The 20,564-nt window shown below is 37.9% G+C and overlaps 1 protein-coding gene across 2 annotated transcripts in view; it reads left to right on the forward strand.

Moving 5' to 3' along the window:
- MAN1A1 (mannosidase alpha class 1A member 1) overlaps positions 1–20,564 on the forward strand; it is a 179,589-nt gene that overhangs the window by 129,609 nt on the left and 29,416 nt on the right. For both annotated transcript variants that reach the window (XM_060030030.1, XM_060030031.1), the window contains exons 6-8: positions 5,783–5,906; positions 8,017–8,110; positions 16,680–16,795. In XM_060030030.1, coding sequence (XP_059886013.1) covers positions 5,783–5,906; positions 8,017–8,110; positions 16,680–16,795 — 334 coding nt within the window. The remainder of the gene's footprint in view (positions 1–5,782; positions 5,907–8,016; positions 8,111–16,679; positions 16,796–20,564) is intronic.

A 20,564-nucleotide genomic window follows, 5' to 3' on the forward strand; every position in this document is an offset into this window, starting at 1 on the left:
GCATCTTTGAACCTTAGGAACAGGTTAGTTATGGAATTAGAGAGGACATATCATCTCAGTCTTTGTAGCCCCCAGCCTATCCTCCAATCCAAGGTAGTCAAATACAAGGACAGCAGTATTGACTGTGAGAATAAACTAAAATAATAAATATTCAGTTTCGATTCTGTCTAAAATAAATACCTACAAAGTGGGACAAGATATGGATAATTTTAAAAAATTATTTGGGCCCTTGCTTAAAAAACTTAAGTATGAACATTCTTTGGAGACATAAACCACATGCTGCTGTTCAGAAGCAGTAAGTATTGGATTGTGAATGAATTCAGTCAAGTGGCTACCCTTCATTAGCCAGCTTTCCCTGATAGGATAGCCCTCAGGAGACAAGTGCTCCCCAGTCAAAATTTCTGTGCATGAGCTACAGTAGAATCTTGACTAGTCTTAGAATGCCAGTCCCTGGAATTGTTAGTCCAAGTCTTTTTTTTTTTTTTTTTTTTTTTTTTTTGCGGTACGCGGGCCTCTCACTGTTGTGGCCTCTCCCGTTGCGGAGCACAGGCTCCGGATGCGCAGGCTCAGCGGCCATGGCTCACGGGCCCAGCCGCTCCGCAGCATGTGGGATCTTCCCAGACCCGGGCACGATCCCGTGTCCCCTGCCTCGGCAGGCGGACTCTCAACCACTGCGCCACCAGGGAAGCCCAGTCCAAGTCTTAATGAGGTCTTAGACTACAAACTTGAAAGATTGGCACTGTGCCAGCCTTTGCAGGAAGGAAGCATTTGTAATAAGTGAAGCTGAAATTGCTTAATCTCAAAATCAATTAGCTTTGGGAATACATTTAAATGAAACAATCATCATGAACTTTCCAATTATTTTTTTCCTAATCTATGCTAAAATCCAAAAGGAATATTATTGGATTATCTGCTCTTTTGAATTAAATATCCCTGCGTGCCCCGTCATTTGCAAACATAAGTAAAGCTTTACCATGCTATATAGAATATGGGAAATTTTTTTCTTCCAAAACTTGTTAACTCCATAGCCACAAGAAATAAGCCGTATTTTGGACTATGAACTTGAAAGGAGTTTGTTTACTGATCAGCTAATCAGAGATTATTCAGACAAGAATCCTCAAGAAATTTCTTTATTGGTCCATTTCCCATTTCGCAGAGAAGAGCAAGCAGCAAGGAAGAGTAAATTGATAGTCTATAGCTAATCAAGACTTTAGAACTATTTAATGTTTTGCTTACATATTCATCTGGCAATTTCTTAGAATTGTTTCAGTTTTGTAAATTCTTTATTTGTTGCATTTGATTATATTAAGTAAATAAATGTATTTGTTAATATTCCAAGTTGTATCTGGGGAGTAACGATAGCATATAACTTCAGGTACCTAGATTTAAGATTATTTTGAAGGCATATACCATCAATCCAGAGCAATCCTCCAGCTACTTGATTCATTACAAGCTCTGGCGAAAGAGCAGCTCTCCCACAGGATTCAAACGTGCTAGAATAACATCATTAGTACTGTAGAGAGAAGAGAAATCACATAACACCCATTGCTTATCAGAGTTACGAGTTCGGTAAATAATTATACCTTCTTGTTTTTGAGTGCAGTAGAATGAGGAAGTATATTACGGCTGCTACTAAACCACATTCAAATTACAGTCTCTAGAGCAACAACACAGTAATCCACATTCTCAAAAGAATCATAGCAACTCAATTTTTTTTTTTTTTTCGGTACGCGGGCCTCTCCCGTTGCGGAGCACAGGCTCCGGATGCGCAGGCTCAGCGGCCATGGCTCACGGGCCCAGCCGCTCCGCTGCATGTGGGATCCTCCCGGACCGGGCACGAACCTGCGTCCCCTACATCGGCAGGTGGACTCTCAACCACTGCGCCACCGGGGAAGCCCGCAACTCAGTATTTTAAAAGACATGTTTCTAATTGCAATTGCCATAATCAGTTATTTTCTGATGTGATGTTTTACTTTCAAAGAATTATTACCTTTGTAGAATAGTGAAATTTTAAATTAAAGTAAAAGTTGAGACACATGTTTTAAATAATACTCCAATTTAAAATGGAAGAACTGGAGATTGGAGGAAACCGAAATAAATGAAATTAGAATGATAGCAAAGTTTGAAGTTCTATTCCAGGATTCTTTGAACCAAACACTTGACAGCTCCCCAGTCATGTTAATTGCCTTTTTGTGTCTGTATATATTTCCATATGCTGAGTCATCATTTTGGCTTAAAATGCAGTCATTATAACAATATTGGCAATATTTGGCTTAAAATGCAGTCATTATAACAATATTGGCAATATTTAAATGTTCTTCCCTTTCATGCCTGCCTTATGGAATATACAGTTTCTGAACACAAACTGTTATTTTATCTTTAAAATATTTTTCTAAAACATTATTAGTGCTTGTAAAATAAAGGTAGATAGGAGAACATGATTGCCTTTAAAGTACTATGATAGCAGAACTAAAGTTAAAGACGTTTAAAATCCCCTATTCTCTCAAATTAAATTCATTTTGAGCCAGAGGTCTAGAAAGCTTAGCCTTTGGTATCATGGGATGCCCAGGGCACCCTGACTCCCAGACCAAGGGAGCAGAATCTTTCTTGACCCATTTCCCTTTATCACAGACTCACCATATTCATGTCAAATGCCCACTGTCCATATATATTATTTTATATATTCTGTATTTAAAATGGATACACTGCTGTATTTAAAATGGATAACCAACAAGAACCTACTGTATAGCACAGGGAACTCTGCTCAATTTTATGTAACAATCTAAATGGGAAAAGAATTTGAAAAACAATAGATGCATGTATATGTATAACTGAATCACTTTGCTGTACACCTGAAACTAATACAACATTGTTAATCAACTATACTGCAGTAGAAAATAGAAAGTTTTAAAAAAATAAAAATACCGAAAAAAAGAAATTAGAGCCATATAAATATATAGATTTTTCAATAGACTCATAGAATTTAGACACAAAAAAGATCTTAGAAATTGTTCTGTGAGTGACCAAAACTTGGTTCTGACTCACTACACATTTGCTGTGCAAGTAGGCAGCCCTTCCCCGACACACAGGTATTTCAGCTGTGATGGCCCATGGCATGTGCCTCATGCTTTCCAGGCCAATCTCCATGTCTTTGCAGCTTTGCCTAAGAAAAGGCAAATGACCTTATTTAATATCTAGATATAATGATGCCCTATCTGATTTCTTGAAGCCCTTCCCTGATTTACATTTAAGAGCCAGTGTAACCATTGATCTTATAATTTTACTGAAGCACAGTAATTTTGTAGATTGAAAGAATGGCAACCAAAGCTATACTTTCATATAAATATATATGTATTGGAAACCCAGCTTCCTTTCTGTTCACATGATATATCCTTTGCTAGTGCTTTTAATATTTTGCTCCCTGTATAATTAGTGATACAGTGCTGTTTTCCTTCTGATATGAATGTGTGCAAAGACAAAGACATTATATATATATATATATATATATATATATAAACCTTTAAATCTTTTTTTAACATATTGAAATTTTTTCAGTATATCTCTGATTTTTTTCTTGATTAACCACATTAATAGCAGAGAACAAATGCCTGCATACAAAAGTAATTTGAATTTTATTTAGTACATATACAGCTTAAGTTTCACATCTGAGTGTGCTGCTATAGCCTCTAACACCCTGAACTTGAAAAGAACCAGTCCCTGAAGCGCTGGAAACTGGGCTGGGCTCCTTGGCATGCCATCCTCTTCCTTCTCCAGGGTGAAGTCATCACTCCCTCTTGCCCTGATATCGTGGCTTTTATAGTTTCTCTGGAACATAGAAATTTGGAGTTTTGCTAAACAGGTTTATTGACTTTGGTCAGTGATAGAACGGTTGGAATAAAAACATAACATGTCATGATGGCAAATTAGTGACCAATTACTGTATGCATTTGCCATATGTTAATAAAATTTGAAAGTAGCTGTTCATCCTATTTGGATGATTGGATATTCCTTTGATCTAAGCCAACGATGAAAATAAAAACTGACTCTCAGTCCCAGAAGTTAATAAATGTAAGGCATTTTCTAAAATAAATGAATATGTGGTTTTCAGATCTCTGTCTTTTATTTCTGTTTATTTTTTATTAGGTTTACTATAAATCTGTATTTGGGAGCAAAATCTAGATTTTACTCCAAAAAGAAACAGGGAATAAGAGGGTGGCAGCCTACAGTGTCAGATATCAGATTGTCACCATTGTTTTCCTTTTCATCAGCATCCTCAGCATGCCTGTGGCAGAAGCAGTGACAGAACTGGAAGGGTTTACCCAGGGTTGTGAATGCGTAAAATGAAAAACAAAGGGGATAGGAAACCTAGGGGACACCAAGAGCAGTATGTCAATGGGGCCAACTTAGAAAGAGAGGAAAGTGAGAAATCCACAAGCCTGCAAGGTTTGGCTTCAACTTAACCTTGCAGCCTTCTCTCCTGCCACCTTCCCTTCCCTCCACTCACCAGTCTCAGGAGCTACCTCAGGTTCCTGGCTAGCCCTTCTGCTGTGTGTCTCTCTGTGTCCAGATTCTCCTTCTCTCCATTCTTCCCTCACTACTTGTTATTTACCCTTCAAGAATCTACTCAGGACTCGCCTCGAAGAAGCCTTCTGTGATCCCTTCCATGTTGGATTGCATGTCCTGGCCCTAGGTGCTCAGAACATGTCACACATTTAACTTGGCACTTACTGTATGTGACTGGAATTATTTACGCTTAGGTCTTTCTTTCCCATTACGCTATAAGGTCCTTAAGAGTGATTTATCCATTATAAGGATCCTTGTAACCCAGTGCCCTGCATAGTCCCTGGCAAAGTGTAGGCATGCAGTAAATGTAAGTCTGAATGAAAACTAAAATGTGGGTTTTCAGCTTTCTGGAAGAGAATTTATTGGTCAGGAGAATCACTGACTTTATTTGAATTATCACCTGTGTTTGACATTTTAAGTAGCTCTCCAGACATAAACTGTACCCAAGGGTATGACCATGTCTCAAGAGCCACTTTATGTGTATCTGTGTCAGTGTATGTTTAGGACTAACTCTTTTTAAAAAGCATTTCACTAAGATGAGCCACAAGGCAATAATTTTTTAAGCTTATTCCTTTGACCTCTTTCAGATTTGAATTACATAATTTTGTTGAAGTTCTTGAGCATAGATTAAATAGGTCATGGAATACATGAGTGCCTTGGAAAATAGGTAAAATTGTGTGAAGGGAAACATAAGAAAGGAAGTCTGGTAAACGGGGAGGAAGTTTAAAGCAGGGTGGAATGAGTATATAACTAACGAATCTTTGAAATATATCTTATATCCAAGAAAAATGTTGTATATAATGTGAACGTCTATAAAAGTCCCTGGACTCTCAGACCGAAATTAATTAAAATGTTGAAAGGCTTAATATGGGGTATGGAGCACGATAGGGGTGTTTTGGTCTGATTTTGTTTTGTATTCTACTCGGAATGGGTGTATATCTCTTTATGGCACCTGTACCTTCTAAAATATTTGTTCATCAACAGCAAGCACATAACAACTTCTTTCTGACTTAAGTCAAAAGTAATTTTCAATTTGAAGATAGGAATCAAAGCCTGAAACCAGTAGCCAAAGAAAGCAACACTGGATATTTTAAAATATACAGAGCAAACTATTAACTGAGGTGTCATTATTCAAAAGCTGTCTCTTTCACTTCTACTTAGAGCTGCAAAAAATGGAATCATTCTGACCCATAACTCTTCACTTTCTTCTCTTCTTTAGTGGGATTGGAAGGAATTGGCCCTGGGCCTCAGGAGGCAGCAGTATTTTGGCAGAATTTGGAACTCTGCATTTGGAGTTTATACACTTGAGCTACTTATCAGGAAACCCCATCTTTGCTGATAAGGTGAGATTCTCCAATATACCTTGCACTGCAAAAAAGTACTTGTTGGAAACAACATCCCTCTCTGGGGAGATTTAGTAATACGGAACGTGGAAAAGAACCACCAATTTTAATGTAGCCCTTTATGAAGTTTTGTTACATGCAGCATTTCATTTAACCAAACTGTAAACCATTCTTTTCACAGCACCATTCTAACTCAGTGCAAGAGGGCCTCGCTTACATGTCTGATTCTCTACACCTCAAGCAAGTAACTTTACATCTCTGAAGTTTTTCCCTTATCTAAAACTATAGTGTTTTGTGGACTCTGTGAACCGTATACATGAAAGACTTTTTAAACTCAAAGTGTTTTACAAATGCAAAGTAGCAATTGAATCAGTTTCTAATTTTCAAGAAACACACCCATTACCCCACCACTCCACCCTTAGCTTTCACCCCACTTGTCAGCTCCCCTTTACAGCAGAATTCTTTGGAAGAGTTGTCTGTGTTTGTTGTCTTGGCTTCTTGACTGCCACTCCCTTGAATGCTCTCCCGCTGGGCTTTTCTCCCAGCCACACCAGTGAGGGCTGTGTTGCCAGATCCAGTAGTCATTCTCACCTCTCCCTCTCCCTCCCTTTTCCTCCCCATCTTCCTCTCCCTCCCCCTCCCCCTCTCCCTCTCCCTCTCCCTCCCCTTCCCCTCTCCCTCTCCCTCCCCATCTTCCTTTCCGTCTCCCTCCCCTTCCCCTCCCTCCCCCTCTCCCCTCCCTCCCCTCCCCCTCCCCTCCCTCCCCTCCCTCCCCTCCCCCTCCCTCCCCCTCTCCCTCTCCCTCTCCCTCTCAGCATCGGCACACTTGATCACTTCTCCATGGGCATTCTCTGCCCCTGGCTTACCTCTGTCTTTGCCAGGTGCTCCTTTTCAGTCTCCTATATTGGAACTTCTTTATCACCCCAACCTCTAAACATTGGAAAACCCCAGGACTCAAACCGGGGCCTCTTCTTTTTACATTCACTTTCTCCATTATTTCATCCAACCTCATGACTTTACATACTGTCTGTAGGCTGTTAACTCCACATTTGTAATTCCAATTCCAACCTGTCCCCTGAACTCCAGGCTCTATAGCTAAGTACCTATTCAACATTTCCACTGAAAGGTCTATCAGACAACTCCCACTTAAAATGTCTCAGACAGCCCTTACACTGGCTTTTACTCTAGTCTTCATTATCTGGGTAAAGACGCCTCAGTTTACCCAATGTCTCAGACCAGAAATCTTGAGGTCATCCTGGTTCCTCTCTTTTTGGTAAACCTCAGATCCAATCCATGAAGAAATCCTTTGTATCCCGTTACCTGTGCTGCTACCCTAGTCCAGGGATCCGTCATCTCTTACCTGGACTGTGCAGTAGCCATCTGACTACCACTTCCTCCCTTGCCCCCTCAGTCACACCGATCCTGTAAAAACACAAGTTTTCAATGGCTTTGCGTCACACTCAGAATAAGATAAGCCCACATTATGGTCTGTGAGGCCTGCAAGATGTGGGCCCTGGCCACCTCTAGGCTCTCTGACATTCTCCCCTTCACTTCCTCACCTCCACCCTTGGTGGTCTTGCCAAACGCACTCTTTTCTCAGAACTTTTTTGTACTTGCTCTTCCTTCTGCCCACGTGCTCTTCCTTCATTGCTCTGCATGACTTACTCCTTCATTCCTTTAAATTTCTGCTGAAACCATCTCCCAGTAGCCTCCCCAGACCACCCTGACTAACAGAGTACAGCCTCACCACCTCACATCACTCTGTCCCATTACTCTTTTGTATTTTTTTCATAGCATTTATTACCACCTGATATATTTATTTGTTTGTTATCTGTCTCACTCCACTGGATGCAAATTCCAAAATGGAAATGACTTTGTTTATCCACTGATACATCCTAGTTTCTTCTATGGTGTCTGGCATATGGTAGACTGTATTCACTTACAGTTATTATTTTTGTAAGCTGGTGGCAACTCTCTTTGCTCTAATTCTGCATCATTTAAATCAATGGGTTTTTTTTCTAACATGGAAAAATGTAATCAAGAAAGAGAGAAGAATGGCACCAAACTTGTTTTTCATATTTTCATAGTAACATTCCATTTTCTATTGTAGGTAATGAATATTCGAACAGTACTGAACAACCTGGAAAAACCACAGGGCCTTTATCCTAACTATCTGAATCCCAATAGTGGACAATGGGCTCAATGTAAGTCAAAAGTTAAGCATTGTTGATACAGATGAACTTTTTGCAAAGCAGAAGTAGAGACACAGGCGTAGAGGATGGAAGTATGGATACCAGGGGTGGGGGGTGGATGGTGGTGTGACGAACTGGGAGATTGGGATTGACAGATATACACTACTATGTATAAAATAGATAACTAATGAGAACCTACTGTATAGCACAGGGAACTCTACTCAGTGCTCTGTGATGACCTAAATGAGAAGCAAATCCAAAAGAGAGGGGATATAGGGACTTCCCTGGTAGTTCAGTGGTAAAGAATCCGCCTTCCAGTGCAGGGGACCCAGCTCTGATCTCTGGTAGGGGAACTAAGATCCCACATGGCGCGGGGCAACTAAGCCCATGCGCCGCAACTACTGAGCTTGTGCGCCTCAACTAGAGAGCCCAAGTGCTGCAAACTACAGAGCCCACGCACTCTGGAGCCCCTGTGCCGCAACTAGAGAGAGAAAACCTGCATGCCACAACTAGACAGAAGCCTGCACACCACAACTGGAGAGAAGCCCGCGTGCCGCAAGAAAAAATCCTGATGCCTCAACAAAGATCCCATGTGCCGCAACTAAGATGCGACTCGGCCAAAAAAATATAAATAATTAATTAAATTAAATTAAAATTAAATGAAAAAGAGAGGGGACACATATATATGTATAGCTGATTCACTTTGCTGTACAACAGAAACTAACAACATTGTAAAGCAACTATACTTCAGTAATTAATAATAAAAAAAAGTTAAGCATTGTTTTAGCTCTTTATGATACCCAGCACTGTTCTAGTAACAGAGAGAAGGAACACCAAGAAAAGCACTCTTGTTGGAGAATCTTTAGAAAAGGGGAAAGGGAGCATGGTTCCTTTAATAAATAGGCTTCTGTCATAAGACAGACTGTAAGTGTTACTAGGGGAACTAGATTGTTCATTTTTCATGCATAACTGTGAGCATGATGATCTGTAAGCACATTTAAAGCTGTTAATCAGAAAGGGGATATCTGGTCAGGGTACTGTGGGGATGCTAGCCTATAATAAACTGGTTATATAGATAAGAAAATTGTTCCTTTGTGCTAATGACTAGCAGGGTTTACCCAGATTAGCTAGAGTATTCTATTTCATAACATTTTCTCTTTCTGTTTGGCTACAGGATGGGAGGGGAGACTGAGTCTTTAAGGGTTGAGAAATTGTAAGAGCAAACAGGGTGCTTTAGTCAATTTTAAGCCAGCAGATAAAGGCTTCCTGCCAGGAGAGCCAACTTCACCATAGAAGAAAGTATTGTGCTAGAAGCCCTCACTTCAGACCCTTAGGGACTTTAACCAGACATATAAAGATGCAGAGTAGCTGAAAGAAATGTTCTCAAGCTGATTTGGAAAAACAGTGGTAGATTAAGCAGCACCTGAGAGCAAATGAAAAATCCTAAGTGAGATGTCTAGCTGTGCCGCAGATGTTAGCGACGTCTTGAAATTTTACTCTAATTTGAGTTTTTTTCTTTATATTTAAATATGATATTCCTAGATGATTATGCCTCACTGCTACTTTAGAAGTATTTTTCTTAAAGAATAATGTAGTAGAAAAAATGTGCTAAAAGCTATGTCTGTGTTAATAATGTCTATGGAAGGCCCTAGCATTGAGACCACAACACCATAGTCAAGGTTGCCACTTAACCTAAGTGTGATCTGCAGATCACTAGATATCGCTGAAATCTCTCAGGGGATCTACACAATCAAAGCTTATTATATTTTTATAATAACACTAAGACTTTCTGCCTTTTTTACTGTGCTGACAGTTGCAGTTACATTGCAAAAGCAATGGTGGGCAAAACTGCTGAAGCCATAGTGATAGCCATGGCAGACACCAGATAGTACTAACACCAGGCATACCTCAGAAACATTGTGGGTTCAGTTCCAGGCCACTGCAATAAATCAAATATCACAATAAAGCTAGTCACACATTCTTTGTTATTTCCCAGTGCATATAAAAGTTACGTTTAGGGGTCTTCCCCAGTGGCGCAGTGGTTGAGAGTCTGTCTACCGATGCAGGGGACACGGGTTCGTGCCCCGGTCTGGGAAGATCCCACATGCCGCAGAGCGGCTGGGCCTGTGAGCCATGGCCGCTGAGCCTGTGCGTCCGGAGCCTGTGCTCCACAACGGGAGAGGCCACAACAGTGAGAGGCCCGCGTACCGCAAAAAAAAAAAAAAAAAAAAAAAGTTATGTTTACACTATACTGTAGTCCATTAAGTATGCAGTAGTATTATGTCTAAAAACACTGTATATACTTTAATGTAAAAATACTTTATTGCTAAAAAATGCTATCCATCTTCTGAGCCTTCAGTAAGTCATAGTAATGTCAAAGATCACTGATCACATAGACCATAAAAATATAATAGTAATGAAAAAGAAATATTGTGAAAATTTTCAAATAGAGACACAAAGTGAGCAAATGGTGTTGGGAAAATGATGCTGATAGACTTGCTCAATGCAGGGTTGTCACAAACTTCAATTTTTATAAAACGAAGTGTCTGCTCTGCAAAGGGCAATAAAATGAGATATACCTGTGATCATATCCTTCACTGCAGCTAACAAATAAAAAGATGCCAGTTTCACTCATGAATGCTCTTAATGAAGCAAAAAATTTACTGATTCTAGTAAATCTCAATCATTGAGTACACATCATTGTAATATTCTGTATGATTAAATGGAAAGGACGCTTAAGGTGTTTCTGCTGCATGATGAAAAATAGTGGTTGCCTCATAGAAAAGCACTCGTGTGATTGAGTTGCAAGCTGAACTAGCCGCATGTTGTTTCACAAGTCACCATTTTTACTTGAAAGAACTACTGAAGACAAACTGGTTATTCAGACTTGGGTAATTGATAGACGTGGTCGCAAAAGTGAGCACGTTGCTTCAAGCAAAACTAACAGTATCTGTGCCAAAGGTAAAACTTGAGCTTCTAAATGAAAATTAGAATTCTGAAAAGCTTGCACATTGCCACCATAGCCTTAATGTCTTTCACCAACACTAAAAGACTCTTCTGAGATTGGTGATGATATTAACAAATACGGTTTTTCAATGTTGTATAATCAAATGTATCAACATCTGGAAGATGTGCATAATTCAGTGAACCAATATTTTCCAAATGACCAATGCCTGCTGCTATAAAATCATGTGTGAGAAAAGGTGCATTCAAAGTGCAAGATGGCCCAATGGATTTTAATGTAATAGTACAAAAATTAATTGATGTGGTTTCTAACTCCACATTGCAACTGTTAAAAAACCTTGACCACCTGTCAAGTTTTGTTGTAGTACCAAAGAAAAATTACCCACAATTATCTGAAAAGACTATCAAAATACTCTTTGCTTTCCAACTGTACAAATGTGTGAGGCTGAATTTTCTTCATATATTTCAGCCAGAACAACATACAGCAGCAGATTGAATGTAGAGCAGATACGAAAATCCAGTTGTCTTCTAGTACAGCAGACATTGAAGAGATTTGCAGAAATGTAAAGTGGTATCAGTCTTCCCACTAATTATTTTTGTTTTGTAAAATGTAACATATTCTTATGAAAAATCTATATATTAATATAATGGGTATATTATTACTTTAAATAAATTAATAAAATATTTTAAATTGTTTTCATTTCCAATATGGTAAATATTGATAGATATTACATAAACAAGTTCTTTAGGGTGCTTATTCGTTTTTGAGAGTGTTAAAGGGTGCTGAGCTAAAAAGTGTGAGGGCCACTCTAGTATTTGGGATAAAAGAGAACCTGAGTAGCTTTCTGAGTTCAAGATAACTAGATACGATTCTCTGAAAGGACAAGCGTTTTTAAAGTTCTCCTTCTCATGAAAGATTTCAAAAGTTGAAGAAAAGTCTCTATGATTTACTTTTCTCTTCCTGTGATATAGGATTTAGAGGTCACTATGAAGAGGGACAAAAAGTCAGTTGTTCTAGAACATCCCAGCTTCACCTTCTGGGTCACTGATACACTATGTATTTGGCCATGCTTCGTGGTACAAAGGGCCCTTTGTAATTGGATTGTTTATGGGCCAATTCCTGATGGAAAAACAAATAGGGTTCATGAGTCCCCTGTCTCTCTTCCCACACCCCCATCCTGTGTTCCAGCCACAAGGAAGACACACTTTTTTTTATTCTTTAATCAAGGTCTGCTTGGCCACATCCAGGTCTTGGCTTGTGCTGTTTCCTCAGCCCTTTTACTGCACTTCTGTCTCTACCAAGAACCAGCCCAATCTCCATTTCTTCTAGGTGGCTTTCTTCAAGGCACTGCTTGGAAATTGTTAGCACCCGCTTCTCCTCTGCCCGCCCCCTTCTTCCTCCTCTGTTCCAACCCTTTGGGTACTTTCCTATCACAGTCTTTTCCTAATGATTCACATACATACCCATCTTCCTATGGATCCAAAACTTTTGAGGACAATGACTTCATCATATTTGTTAACTCAGCACATAGTATCTTACAGCTAGTAGGAGCTTACTTGAGTTTTGTGAATACTCATGCAGTCCGTATCCAATCTGCCTCTGCTTTTTTTTTTTTTTTCGGTACGCGGGCCTCTCACTGTTGTGGCCTCTCCCGTTGTGGAGCACAGGCTCCGGACGCACAGGCTCAGCGGCCATGGCTCACGGGCCCAGCCGCTCCGCGGCATGTGGGATCTTCCCGGACCGGGGCACGAACCTGCGTCCCCTGCATCGGCAGGCGGACTCTCAAGCACTGCGCCACCAGGGAAGCCCTCTGCCTCTGCTTTTAACAATGGTTCTGTTTTTCCTCTCTGAACAATTTGTCTCCTGCTCCTCAGTTGTGGCTGAGAGGCAGCATCTGGTCCTGGTCAATGATAATCTCTCTTGACTGTTGAGGCCAAATATGGGGCTCCGTGTCTTATAAACAGAACAATTATCACCCTTCTTCAGTTAACATAACAACATTATATGTATGTGTGTGTGTGTGTGTGTGTGTGTGTGTGTGTGTGTGTGTATCTATAAAATATGGTGTTACTAGTATCATTGGGGGATTGCTTTGAGAGAAGTTCAGATTCAGATGAAGTCTATAAAATTAAGAAGTGAAGATACTGAGTATTTCATCCTTTTTGTCTTGATTCTTTTGATATTTTTTTCTCTTTCTAAGTATTAGGAATCCTTTTATGTGACCTAATCCTATTGAAAAGAATACATTACCCCTTTTATAGAAAAGAATACATTACCCCTTTTATAAAAGAACATAATATTTGAGTAGCTATTATACACATTATGTTTAGAACATTTGGGAATAAGAATACCATATATGTTCTTTCTAGAAGTAGACAGTCCTTACCTGCTGATAAAATCAGGCATGTTCTCTCTTACAGCCACTAAGATATTTACACAGATAACACAAATAGTCATCTAGACATGGGGGAAGCTTAGTGAGTGATATGCTAAATTATCAAAAAGACCTTTTCTTGTTTCTCCTCTATGTTCCTTTATGTTCCTTTATTTTGATTCTTTCCAAATATAAAAATTTTATAGGTAAGAAAATAGAAAATCAACTAGCACTTAGCAACATTAATTAAAACAAATATGTAAACCCTTTTCCTTTTTTAAAAAATCACCAAATGCCCAAGCTTGCTTCTTCCTTCATTATAGAATCATAACCCAAGGAAGAAGAAAATGAAGCTGCTTCTGGCTGTTAGTTTTCAGCTCTCATTGCTTTAACTCTAAAGGACATGTCTGGATCATGGCCATCATTTCCTATTACTTCATTTAGTCCCGTTATTTTGACAGTAACTGGACAGTGATTTGCTTTACCACACATCACTTGCATTTGTCTCCTGCAATCATGTTTATAACAACAGGGCTTATTATCGATGAGATAGTACTTAGTCTATTTAATTTGTAAATGTCAGAGGTTTCTGTGGCAATTTATTTAGGAAATTGTAAAGGTCACTTCAAACTGCTATTTTAAGGATCAGCCTTACAATTATAAAAAGACTAACTTTACATTAAAATTAAAACTGTAATTCTGGACTTTCTGCAAAAGAAAATCCATATTTACTTAAAAATATAGCCCTTCTGGGCTTAATAGGTGTAGTCCTTAATAAGACTGACTTAAAAGAATTTTGCTTTGTTCATCAATTTTTTACTGAGTACCTACTATGTGCAAGATGCTTTTTAGGAGCTGATGTGGACTGGGAAACATAATAGGTCTGGTCCCTGCTCTCCTGGATCATATAATCTTATGAAGGAGACAAAAAAAATTTCACCATCTTATGAAAGTGCAGGTGTGGTACATGTGTGCTATCAGAAAGTGTATAATGAGAGAACTTAGTGGGCATCAGATATGAAATATGAGTAAGGATTACTAAATGAAGGGAAAAGGAATCAGGGAGCTCACTTCAGACAGAGAGAACAATGCCTTTAGAATCCCTGAGGTGGGAAGCAGCCTGATGGTTTTGAGAAACCAAAAGAGGGACCATATAGCAAGAGGGCAGAGAGCAGATAGAGCAGGACTGATAATATAGAGAAGATTGAGGTCATACAGGGCCTCCCAGGTCTCCAGAGACCCAGGATTTGAGTCTTCATCATTGAAGGCTTCAAGTAAGGGCTGATCTGATTCACATGTTAAAAGGGTTGCTCTGGCATTCATTAATGTGGGGAATAGATTGGAGTGGCACTGCCATCAGAACTTTGTGTGATGATGGAAATGTTCTGTATCTTCCCTCTTCGGTGCAGTAGCCACAGGCCACATGTATGAGTACTAGTATGGCTGAGGAACTGATTTTTTTTTTAATTTTAATAAGTTTAAATAGCAAGATGCTGTCACAGTGCAGGAGACCAGATAATTTGCCATTGCAGACTCAGGCAGGGCATAGTGGTAGCTTGGGCCAGAATCATATTAGTGAGGACAGGAAGGAGTAGATGGACTTAAGAGATACATTGGAGGTAAAATTAGTAGAGTTCGGTAACTCATTGAATGTGGGAGCGAAGGAGAGAAGAGGTAAAGAATGACTTTTTGATGTCTGACTTGTGCAGACTTGGCAGGGTGATGGCACCACTTAGTGAGATAGGGACCAAGGCTAAGATAAGGTTGAGGAGGAAAAGATAATACATTCACTTTTAACCTGTAGGTCCCCATGTCCAAGTGGAGTTGTTGGGTGGGACTCAGGAGAAAATTGTCTTGATAGTAGTATAAAAACCAATTTACTTTTGTGTAACTAAATCAACTAATAAAGGTTTTATTTTTTTAATAGACACATAAAGTTAGTTTCGAGTTATGAAACTTCAAATGCAAATTTCCCAAATAAGACTATCTTATTAATGCGCAAATTCTCTATGAATTCTAGGAATGATATTTCAAAGAGAGTATGTCTTTGTTTTTGTAGGTAAATATGCTTGAAAAGTAACAGTATTAATTCAAACAGTAGGCAAAAGAATATGTACATTTAGTGTTATATGTTAGAGAGCAAGTGATTCCAAGTTTGAGACCCTGTGTGGGCTGAAGAGTTAGCTGGCACCTACCAATGTTATAATCTCATTTAGCCCCTCTAAGCCTCAGTTTTCTCACTTTTAATGAGGATTACCTACCTATAAGTCAAAGACCGTTTGTATAGCAATAATATAAATATGTAGTGGATCTGGCATAATAAATGACAGTGGAGGGGGACTGTAGGAATGGAGTACATTGATTCCTCCCTATCTGCAGGGGATTGGTTTCAGGACCCCAGGGATACCAAAATTCACGGATGCTCAAGTCCCTTATGTAAAATGGCACAGTATTTGCATATAACCTATGCATATCCTCCAGATACTTTAAATCATCTCTAGATTATTTATAATACCTAATACAATGTAAATGCTATGTAAATACAATGTAAATGCCATGTAAATAGTATTTGGCTGTGCATGACAAGTTGAAGTTTTGCTTTTTGGAACTTCCTAGTATTTTTTTATCATATTTTCAATCCACAGTTGATTGAACCTACTGATGGGGAACCTACAGATGTGGAGGGGTGACTGTATTAAAAAGAAAAACTTCTCCTGCCCTGTCTTCTTTCTTACCTCTCTCAAAGGATTTTGACCCTTCAGATTAATAACACTACAAAACCTATCAAATAATAAAAATTATAATACAAGAAGCTGAGGAGCTTCTGGTTATATTGCAAGCCAGTTTTTTTGTTTGTTTTTTTTAAGATTTGATGATACTCACAGCTTTGACATAGTTTATTATTGAGAGATAAAGCAATTAAAAATGTATTTGAATATGGTGAAACATTTTAATTTGGTATTTTTACTAAAGAAACAGTGTTAGAATTAGGGTTGATTATATATTTTTTATCTGCATGTTTACAAAACTGTATTGGTAATTATTTAAAGTATATCACATTAGTTAACAGCACATCAGCTCATTTCAGAATATCTTTCGAAAATGAGATTTGTTGGAATTTAAATGTAACATTGAGTTGCAGTTGACTTAACGGTTTTGCATCCTAGTTACTAATATGATTTTACTGCATTATCTGAATTAAAGTCTGAATCAGTCTAAAATTCATTTCCCTCTCTTTGCAGATCACGTATCAGTTGGAGGACTTGGAGACAGCTTTTATGAATATTTGCTAAAGGCATGGTTAATGTCTGACAAGACAGATCTACAAGCTAAGAAGATGTATTTTGATGCTATTAAGGTAAACCCAAATTTAAATCATTGTTGCCACTCAACTAACTTATAACTTGCGTATTAATCAAGCTTTAATGAAAAAATGGAATACTACCTGAGTGGCTTAAAAAATGTTTCCAGTTAGATAGAGTTCAATATGTGCTAATATAATTATAACAATAATAATCATACTTGATAATGTTTAGTTCTAATAGGGTAGTTAAAAGTTTTTTCCATGGTTCAAACCTCAGTTAAGATTCACACATCTTAAAAAGGGTATTTTTCTTCAACAAGTGTGAGTTCCCTATCAGAGTCACAGTTAAAATTATGGAGAGGAAAAAATCCTGAATTTATTATATATTCTAAAAATTGAGGAAGTTAAAATTGCCCGAGATTACAGACAACCCTAATGGTTACCTCCCTTTGAAGTAAACTTACCTCCAGAGATAAATAGTACTTTCAAGTAAAAATAGTACTTTCAAATAGTACTTTCAAATAAAAAACCAGGCTTCCCTGGTGGTGCAGTGGTTGAGAGTCCGCCTGCCGATGCAGGGGACACGGGTTCGTGCCCCAGTCCGGGAAGATCCCACATGCCGCGGAGCAGCTGGGCCCATGAGTCATGACCGCTGAGCCTGCGTATCCGGAGCCTGTGCTCCGCAATGGGGAGAGGCCACAACAGTGAGAGGCCCGCGTACTGCAAAAAAAAAAAATCTGAACTAACCAAACTAATATTTAATCAAAGATTATTAATAGTTTTCAAAGGTCCTTTGTGATGGAGGAGGAATGAGAGTGAATAAATACTTGAATTACCTTCTGTGTACTAAGTAGTGTGTTAGGTAGATACTTTATATAGTGTTTGTTTCCTTAAATAGTTTTTTTAAATTTTTATTTTATATTGATTAACAATGTTGTGTTAGTTAGTTTTTTTTTAAGTGAAGTGTAGTTGATGTATGATATTATGTTAGTTTCGGGTGTACTATATAGTGATTTGACATTTGTATATGTTATGAAATTATCACTACAATGAGTCTAGTAACCATCTGTCCCCATACAAAGTTATTACAATATTATTGACCATATTCCTTATGCTGTATATTGCATCCCTGTGGCTTATTTTATAATTGGAGGTTTGTACCTCTTAATCCTCTTCACTTATTTCTCCTGCTCCCTCATCCCCCTCCCCTCTGGCAACCACCCATTTGAACACTTAGGTTGCTTCCATTTCTTGGCTATGGGAAAAAATGCAGCAGTGAACATGCAGGTGCATATATCTTTCCATATTAGTGTTTTTGTTTTCTTCAGATAAATACCCTAAAGTGAAATCGCTGGATCGTATGGCAGTTTTATAGTGGCTGCACCAATTTACAATCCCAAAATAGTGCACAAGGATTCCCTTTTTTTCGTATCCTCACCAATACATGTTATTTGTTGTCTGTGATGATAGCCATTCTGACAGGTGTGAGGTGTTATCTCATTGTGATTTTCATTTGCATTTCCCTGATGATTAGTGATCTTGAGCATCTTTTCATGTGTCTGTTGGCCGTCTCTCTGCCTTCCATCTTCTTTGGAAAAATGTCTATTCAGGTCTTTTGTCCATTTTAATCTGGTTATTTGTTGAGTTGTATGAGTTCTTTGTGTATTTTGGATATTAATCTCTTATCAGATATATTTTCAAATATCTTCTCCCATTTAGTAGGTGGCCTTTTCACTTTTTTTTTTTTTTGTTAGTTTCCTTCACTGTGCAAAAGCTTTTTAGTTTGTTGTAGTCTCACTTGTTTATTTTTTATTTTATTTTCCGTCCCTGAGGAGACAGATCAAAATATATATATATATATACACACACACACACACACACACACACACACACACACACACAGATCTATATGTGTATATAGATATATATATATTGCTAAGACCAATGTTAAAAGAGTGCACTGCCAGTGTTTTCTTCTAGGAGTTTTATAGTTTCAGGTCTACACTTAAATCTTTAATCAATTTTGAATTTATTTTTATATATGGTGTGAAAAAGTAGTCCAGTTTGATTCTCTTGCATGTAGCTGTCCAGTTTTCCCATCACCATTTATTGAAGAGGCTATCTTTTTCTCACTGTATATTCTTTCATCCTTTATCATAGATTAATTGATCATATAAGCATGGGTTTATTTCTGGGCTCTGTATTCTGTTCCATTGATCTATGTGTCTGTTTTTGTGACTGTACCGTACTGTTTTTATTACTGTAGCTTTGTAGTATAGTTTGAAAGCAGAGAGTCTAATACCTCCAGCTTTGTTCTTCTTTCTCAAGATTGGTTTGATTACTTGGGATCTTTTGTGGTTCCATACAAATTTTAGAATTATTTGTTCTGGTTCTATAAAAAATGTCTTTGGTATTTTGATAGGGATTGCATTGAATCTGTTGATTACCTTGGGTAGTATGGTCATTTTAACAATATTTAGTCTTCCAAACCATGACCATGGTATATCTTCTCATTTGTTTGTGTTGTGTTCAGTTTCTTTCATTGATGTCTTATACTTTTCAGAGTACAAGTCTTTTACCTCTTTGATTAGATATATTCCTAGGTATTTTACACTTTTTATGCAGTCATAAATGGGATTGTTTTATTAATTTATCTTTCTTATAGTCTGCTATTAGTGTATAGAAATGCAACAGATACCTGTATATTAATTTTGTATCCTGCAATTTTACTGAATTTATTAGTCCTGCTTTTTTTTTTTTTTTTTTTTTTTTTTTTTTTTTTTTGCGGTACACGGGCCTCTCACTGTTGCGGCCTCTCCCGTTGAAGCCCAGTCCTGCTTCTTTGGTAGTGTCTTTAGGATTTTTCTATATATAGTATGTCATCTGCAAAAAGTGACAGTTTTACTTTTTCCTTTCCAATTTGGACTTTTTTTATTCTTTTTCTTGTCTATTTGCTGTGGCTAGGCCTTCCAAAACTATGTTGAATAAAAGTGACAAGAATGGGCATCCTTGCCTTGTTCCTGATCTTCTTGCTTTCAGCTTTTTATCATTTATTATGCTGTTGGCTATAGATTTGTCATATATGGGCTTAATTATCTTGAGGTATATCCCCTCTGTATCTACTTTGTTGAGAGTTTTTATCATAAATGGATGTTGAATTTTGTCAAAAGCTTTTTCTACATCTATTGAGATGATCATATGAGTTTTATTCTCCAATTTGTTAATGTAGTGTAGCACATTGATTGATTTGCAGATATTACACCATCCTCACATCCCTGGGATAAATCCCACTTGATCATGGTGTATGATCCATTTCATTTATTGTTGAATTTGGTTTGCTAATATTTTGTTGAGGATTTTATCATCTATGTTGATCACTGATATTGGCCTGTATTTTTTTGTTTGTTTTGTTTTGGTATCAGGGTAAAACTGGCCATATAGAATTTCAGAAGCATTCCTTCTTCTTCAGTTTTTGGAATAGTTTGAGAAGAATAGGTGTTAACTCTTCTCTAAATGTTTGGTAGAATTCACCCATGAAGCCAACTGATTCCAAACTTTTGTTTGTTGGAACTTTTTTTTATATTACTGATTCAATTTTTTTACTGGTAATTGGTCTATTAATATTTTCTATTTATATTTCCAATTCCATCTTAGGAGATTATATATTTCTAGGAGTTTTTTCATTTCTTCCATGTTGTCCATTTTATTGGCATATAAATGATCATAGTAATCTCTTATGATCCTTTTTATTTCCATGGTATCATTTTAACTGCTCCTCTTTCATTTCTGATTCATTTATTTGGGCCCTCTCTTTTTTTCTTGA

The sequence above is a fragment of the Delphinus delphis genome, chromosome 14 (genome assembly GCF_949987515.2).
Source record: "Delphinus delphis chromosome 14, mDelDel1.2, whole genome shotgun sequence".
NCBI classification, from domain to species: domain Eukaryota; kingdom Metazoa; phylum Chordata; class Mammalia; order Artiodactyla; family Delphinidae; genus Delphinus; species Delphinus delphis.